Below are 7,044 nucleotides of genomic sequence, written 5' to 3' on the forward strand. Positions count from 1 at the left end.
TATATTAGTTTTTCCATATCCTTTTCTTCACCAGTTTCTTTTATTATACTTAGCTTACCTGATAGGTGCAAAAACTACCCTCTTTTCCATGAACTCGACTGTCTAACCCTCGAGAGTTAGGCCTATTGGGATTTGGTTGGTTACAATGCATAAACAGAGAAACATTTTTTACTTCTTGACTTCTGTAACAAACACTTTAGTGCACATCCTTAATGACTCTATAGTCAAATCAAAACCATATTTTTAACATTAATGAAATATTCAATTTTCTATACTTAAGTAATGAAATTAACTAAAAAGGGTTACTAATTCTTGTCTTAAAATGGTGGTTGAAATACTAATTATACCCTTTGGCGTGTAATTAATAATTAACCAAACTTTAGACAAAAACTAACGCATAATAAAAACAAAGAAATCCAAAATTTTCAAATTATTTCTTAAAAATCTTTTGTGCAGTAAAGTCAAAAAAAATGTGTTCTTACAATATACAAAAAATTGTACTTATAATTCTAAGTGCAATTACTGTGTCAACCATCAAAGCACAAACTCAACAACTTAAAAATGTTATCGCAGAAGTGAACCTGACCTTTCAAATGGAACTAAACGTTTTAATTAATTTCAACTCCAGCAGTGACTTTGACAATTATCAAGAAATAGTAAAAACAAGTGATAAACCTTTAATAGTCTATAATAATATTAATGCCAACGTTACGCCAATATTTGAACGGCAAACAAAGAATTTATGGGTAATTGTGTGGCTAAATGAAAATGTTACAATGAATGACACTATCAATTTTTTGGATCGTATTCTATGGAAACTACATTGGTCGGAAATTATGTTTATAGCAGAACTTACGGCAGATAATAATAATTTTATGCAGTTATTATTTAAATTATGCTGGAGCAAGGGCTTTACTAATGTTCTGCTATGGCAGAAGGGTCAATTATATAATTATCAACCATTTCCCAAAGTGCAAGTGATAAATGTGACAAGTGTGAAAAGTTATTTGGATGCAAAACAAGAAATCGATTTTAAGGGCTACATATTTAGGGTGCCCTTTACTCGACGCCCTCCCCAAAGCTTTAGTTATCGCAATCAGCATGGAGATTTAGTGTTTGCAGGATATTGGTTTAAAATTGTTGATATCTTTAATAAACAATATAATGGCACTACAAAGATATTTCCGGTTACCTTGGAGGAGACAAAGATACGAAGGGATATTCTTAAATTGACCGCTACTAAATTGTTTGATATAATACCCAGTTCTATGTATTTCAGTGACTACTATTCTAACAGTGATGTATTTTATCTCTCCAAAGTGGTGGTTTTATGTTCAGTGTCTCCAGAAATTCCCGAAAGTTTATATCTATTGATAACTTTCGATAGAAATGTATGGCTAATGTGTGCTCTAACCTTTATAATTCTAACACTGTTGATAGCTTTAATTTATAGATTTGTAACAAATCGTTGGCATATCTCCACTTCCTGTCTAGATGCTTTAACTACTTTAACAAATATATCGTCGAATTATTTAAAACGTCGTCATTCCTTTTTAATGTTTATATTACATTTTATGCCCTTACTAAGCGGATTTCTTTTAACCAATTTTCATAATTGTAATTTGTCCAGCATGTTGACAGCTAAAATCTATGAAGATCCTTTAGAGTCACTAGAGGATATTTCCAAAACCAATGTTAAAATACTTGAGGCTTCTTATGATATTGATCATACCTTGACTTTGGAGTCCGTACCGCAATATATCAAAGAACGACTTACAACCATCGACTCAATACATGAATTTGTACGTTTACGCTCTAATCTCGAAATAACCAAATATTTCTATACCGGACCCGAAGATTTGGCAGATTTTTTTCTATTTCAACAGAAATATTTACCACGTCCTTTTGCCACCGCCCTTAGTGAGGCTATCTATCATAAGCCTTTCTTCTTTACCGTCCCTCATCGTTCTCCATTTCTACCTCTCTTCAATCGTTATCTCTTGTATGTTCATGAGAATGGTTTGTATGATAAACTTCAGCATGATGCCAAGTGGGATGGTGTGGTTAGTGGTGAACTTAAGTTCTTTTTGCCCTCGGATTTAAATAAATCCCTGAGTTTGGACTATTTAAGTAGTGCTTTTATTTTGCTGATTTTGGGTTTAGTCGGTTCTATATTGGTGTTTTTGTTGGAAATATATTCTGTAAGAAAATTGCGGAAATAAATATTTTGTTTAATTAAGTAATAATTATTATGAGTTGGATTTAATAAATTTAGAAAATACATACGTAAGTATAAAACTGATTATTATACAAGTAAAATTTGTGGGTATAAATCAATTTTTTATGGGAGCTATGACCTACTCCCGTAACCAGTGGGGTTATTTTGTATATTGACAATTTAGTGTCAAGTGACCCAACTGGATGAAGGATTTACACCAAGGTTGGTACTATTGTATAGTAGGCCAGACACAATTTTGAGCCCTTTGGTCAAGAACTGCCGGAGTTAGTACGGTTCAAAGTTGGGCATTTGATCGTAAAGTGTTTTCTTAAGTATAACTTTTCATCTGTTATTTCTAGCAAAAATGGCTTTTACATGACTTTTAAAAGTGAGCCTTAACCAATAATGTACCGATCCGATATTTTGCAAAGTATTTAAATGATTTTCGTTAGTGTACCCTATATGGAAACCGATACAGATTTACGTTGGTATGTAATTTGATTTCTGTACATATCCTTGAAAATCCTTGCGTTTTCACCATCTTAATCTCGTGGATAAACCATAATACTTATTAATATTAAAAAATCTGATTTTGTATTAAAAATTTATAGAAAAAACATCGAAAACTCTTAAGTATACTTTACATACGAATTCACAAAAATCGATTATAAGACACGTCCTTATTGTATACTGGATACGTGCCTGAGGGCATAAAAGACACAGATTATGTGAAAAACTTTGAAACGCAGATAAAGAATGTTTTGCTCAAGCGGAACATTACAGCAAATATGCGGCATTATCAGGTGATAAACATAATCTCAGACCTTAATGGTTGTAAGATAGCTTTAATTGAATGTTCTCCAAGATGTAAGGTTTATATAATATGAATACGAGGCCACTCGAAAGCAGTATGCAACGAAATGGCAAATGTAAAAGCTTTATAGGAAAAAAAAGCTTAAGGTAGTTAACCTGAAGAACGAATAACCATTCGGCGCAACTAAAGCTGTGTGTTAATATGTGGTATAGAGAATCCCATAAGGTCTCTTGTAATCATGGAACCTTCGAACCATATGTTACCTTTGTGTTATGAAAGCAAGATGAGAAATAGTCTACGTATTCTGAATGTACACTTAGGAATTACTAGCAAATCTATACAAAATTACAAGTGCAAATTTAGACGAATGTAAAGCATATAAGGAGGACCGTGAAACTCTGGGGCACTTTTTTGACGAGGCCACTCGAGAGCAGTATGCAACGAAAGGGCGAATGTAAAAGCTTTATAGGAAAGAAAGCTTAAGGTAGTTAACCTGAAGAACGAATAACCATTCGGCGCAATTAAAGCTGTTTTTAATATGTGGTAGAGAGTTGTTGAACATTAAAAAAAGTAATACATTCATTGAACAATTTTTTCATATCTACTATCAAAAAAGATGGAGGGCATATTGATTTTGTCATACCGTTTGTAACATAACCAACTATTGACCATACCCTACATATACATGTATTCTGGCTCCTTATTATACCCTACACCACTATAATGGGAGGGTATAATACGTTTGTGCATACAAAAATATTGGTCCAATACCCACCGATCGATTCAGAATCATTTTTTGAGTCGATCAAGACATGTTCGTCTTTCCGTCTGTCCAGCTGGCTGTCAATGTAAACCTTGTGCGCAAGGTACAGGCAGCAATTTTTAAGATCATTTGATGAAATTTGGACAAATCATGTTTTTTGGCACAGGGACGAAGCCTATTAAAAATGGTTGAAATCGGTCCATTATTTCACCTAGCCCTCATACAAACTTACCTCCCGATTTGAACTTTTTATGCCATAATTACGTCAAATATTCTATTATCTCTCTAAAAATTGGCACAAATAATTTTTATATAAGGATCGGCCCTTATTTGACCCAAGCCCCCATACAAAACCCCTTCAAAAAACCTCTTAAACGTCTAAAATTGACTTGTAAACATTTGTATCGCAATGAAACTCAACAAAACTAACTGTTATTTAAAAATATATCCTTTTCCCAAATTTACCGAGGATCGGCCCATATTTGACCTATATAAAGCCTCATTTAGAAATTTTAGTTTCTTTAAATATATACTCATGGTGTAGGTTATTATATGGTCGACCATGTCCGACTATACTTTCCTACTTGTTAAATTCTAAGACGATCTAGCCATGTCTGCTCGTTTGTCTGTTGAAGGCACGATAGAGTCCACACGGAAAGAGCTAGAGTTTTAGTTTTCCAAAAGTATTTTTATAGGTAAGGTTTATTTGGAATTGAAAATGGACAATATCGGTTCACCTTTTCACAGAGTTCCCATATAAATGCCCACATTACCATAGGCTCCAAAATTGACCCTACCCGTCATGTAGAATGTTCCACCAAGAAATGACTTTAACGCTCACTATTGACACTCTATTGAATTCGTAAGTTTTTTATGAGCACAAACCTCTCTACCTAGTTTTATGAGAATCAGTCCATAACTGAATCTTGCCTCAATATAAGGTCCCCTTTAAAAAAACTAATTTAACGCAAGTACTATGCTTTTGTAGGGGAGCATTCCATTTACGGCATACGGTTTGATGGTGAGTATGTAAAGTTTGGCATAGTCTATAAAACACTCTTACTTCTTTTTCATGAAAAGAAGTTCCAAACAGGTTCGGTGTATATCTTCGGGTTGATGTAGTATGCATACTCGTATCAACCTAACCTTAATCCTAATCTCAACAAAAACTATTTTCCATGAATTTGGTTAGATGTTGAACTTTTTATTAAAAACATTAATTAAGTTAATTAAATTAGTTTCAACTAAATACTACCTTTCGTTAATAAGTATCCAAAGTAGTAATAAATTTTTTATATGTATTTGTATTTGAAATATTTTACATCAACTTTACACTTTAATATTTGTTTCGATACTAGTTGCGGTGGAGTTAAATTCTAAGTTAAAGCGCTCAAATAAAATTAACCCTTTAGGTGATACGGAAATGTTATAATTTATTTTAAATAATTAATAAAGATGAAAGAAGTAAAAGTGTTAAAATCGGCAGTACCGAATCGTAAATACCCTTCAACACCTGCAAAAGTTATTCACGAAACATTTAGTATTTTGTGTACAAAATCCCTCATTGGTATAATTTAATGATAGTGTCAAACATGTATACTTATTTTTAAATTAGTTATTTAGTTACAATAGATTACGCCGATTATTGTGTTCAATCAAACATAAAAATCTTGGTTAAAAATTTAACAGTAGAACACAAATGTATGTACTGTCTTAAAAATACCATAAGTCTGAATGTTATAATCGGCTAGAATGAATCTTAAATGAGATTTACCCATCAATCTCAGGTCCTTTCGTCCGTTTGAACTTTTGTTTTAACACCTAAGGCAAAGTCAAAATCTATTTATCGAATTTTACGAAGATCGGTCTACAATTGACACAAAGTCCCCTCAGAAAATAACACGTCCATAATTGACCCTTTCCCCCATATATTGAAGCCCCATTTCAGATACCAACTTACGGCATACGGTGTATATAAGATTCGGCTTAGCCGAATATAACGCTTTTACTTATTTAATTTCACCCGCACTTGTACGTATACGTGTTATTGATTTATGAATATTACGAATATTAAGTATACGCCTAATTTAGAGAAGCATTTGAAATATTTTTTTAAATACGTAAAAAATCGAATATCTATATTTTTTGTGATTTTCATTTGTTCACTTTACGGCAGAACAGTTTGCAAGATATGACCTACAGAAAATAATCACTTTTTTGCAAAAATGCCACCGAGATGGTAAATATTGACAAACTGAAACTTATCTGGAGTTATGACCTTTTATGGACTAATCCGGAAGAAATGTATCTTAGTGATTTAAAAACATTAATGACATATTTTATCGCGATATTTTTAGAATAATGAAATATGTATGATTATCCGTTTACTTTATTTTTGAAAGTCCGATCTTGAGAGTAAGAATGCAGAATGATTAACGTATACACAAAACTTATTCATGTCGAATTTTATATTAATATCTAATTTTTATATATAAAATATCAAATTTTTATATATAAAATATGAGCATTGTGTTGGAACTAGGAAAATAGGTTGTGGGAAGGAGGATGAAGGGAGTAGTGTTTGTGGACATTTGATTTAAGTCTTCTTATATCGAAACGGGCAGGGAATACTTCAGCAGGAAGTTTATTCCACAGACGAACGTGCAGCTGAAGAATAAATGTTCCCTATAATGTGTTGTGCGGTCCACTGGCCAATCTACCACAAATGGGTGTCTTCTTGAAGAATGGCGTGTGTTACGTAAGAATATACGGATATCGGGAACAAGTTCCCTAATTACAAAGGAACACATTCCATTGTAGTATCGATAGAACAGTGAAATGTTCCCCACGTTGCGACGGTGCTCCAGGATATCAATAGGGTTGAAGGTTTATTCCACATACGAACAGTGCGGCTGAAGAATGATTTTTTCCTGTAATGTGTTGTGCGGTCTACTGCCAATCTACCACAAATGGGTGTGTTCTTGAAGAATGACGTGTGTTACACAAGAATATACGGGTATCGGGAACAAGTTCCCTAATTACAAAGGAACACATTCCATTGTAGTATCGATAGAACAGTGAAATGTTCCCCACGTTGCGACGGTGCTCCAGGGAATCAATAGAGTTGGATACCCTACTGTCATCGATAAGCACCTTCGTCCTCTCCTGTACGCGGTCGAGTAGCTCCAAAAGAGACTTTGAAGCTTCGGCCCATACATTCCATTGTAGTATCGATAGAACAGTGAAATA

At 33.4% G+C, this 7,044-nt stretch overlaps 1 protein-coding gene across 1 annotated transcript; it reads left to right on the forward strand.

The window, feature by feature from the left end:
• The first annotated feature begins 593 nt into the window (after positions 1 to 593).
• Positions 594 to 2,222, forward strand: LOC111677798. The gene has a single exon (XM_023438993.2). It carries the CDS (start codon positions 594 to 596, stop codon positions 2,220 to 2,222), a length of 1,629 nt encoding a protein of 542 aa, XP_023294761.2.
• Positions 2,223 to 7,044: the final 4,822 nt, after the last annotated feature.

Source organism: Lucilia cuprina, chromosome 5 (assembly GCF_022045245.1).
Source record: "Lucilia cuprina isolate Lc7/37 chromosome 5, ASM2204524v1, whole genome shotgun sequence".
Classification (NCBI taxonomy): Eukaryota; Metazoa; Arthropoda; class Insecta; order Diptera; family Calliphoridae; genus Lucilia; species Lucilia cuprina.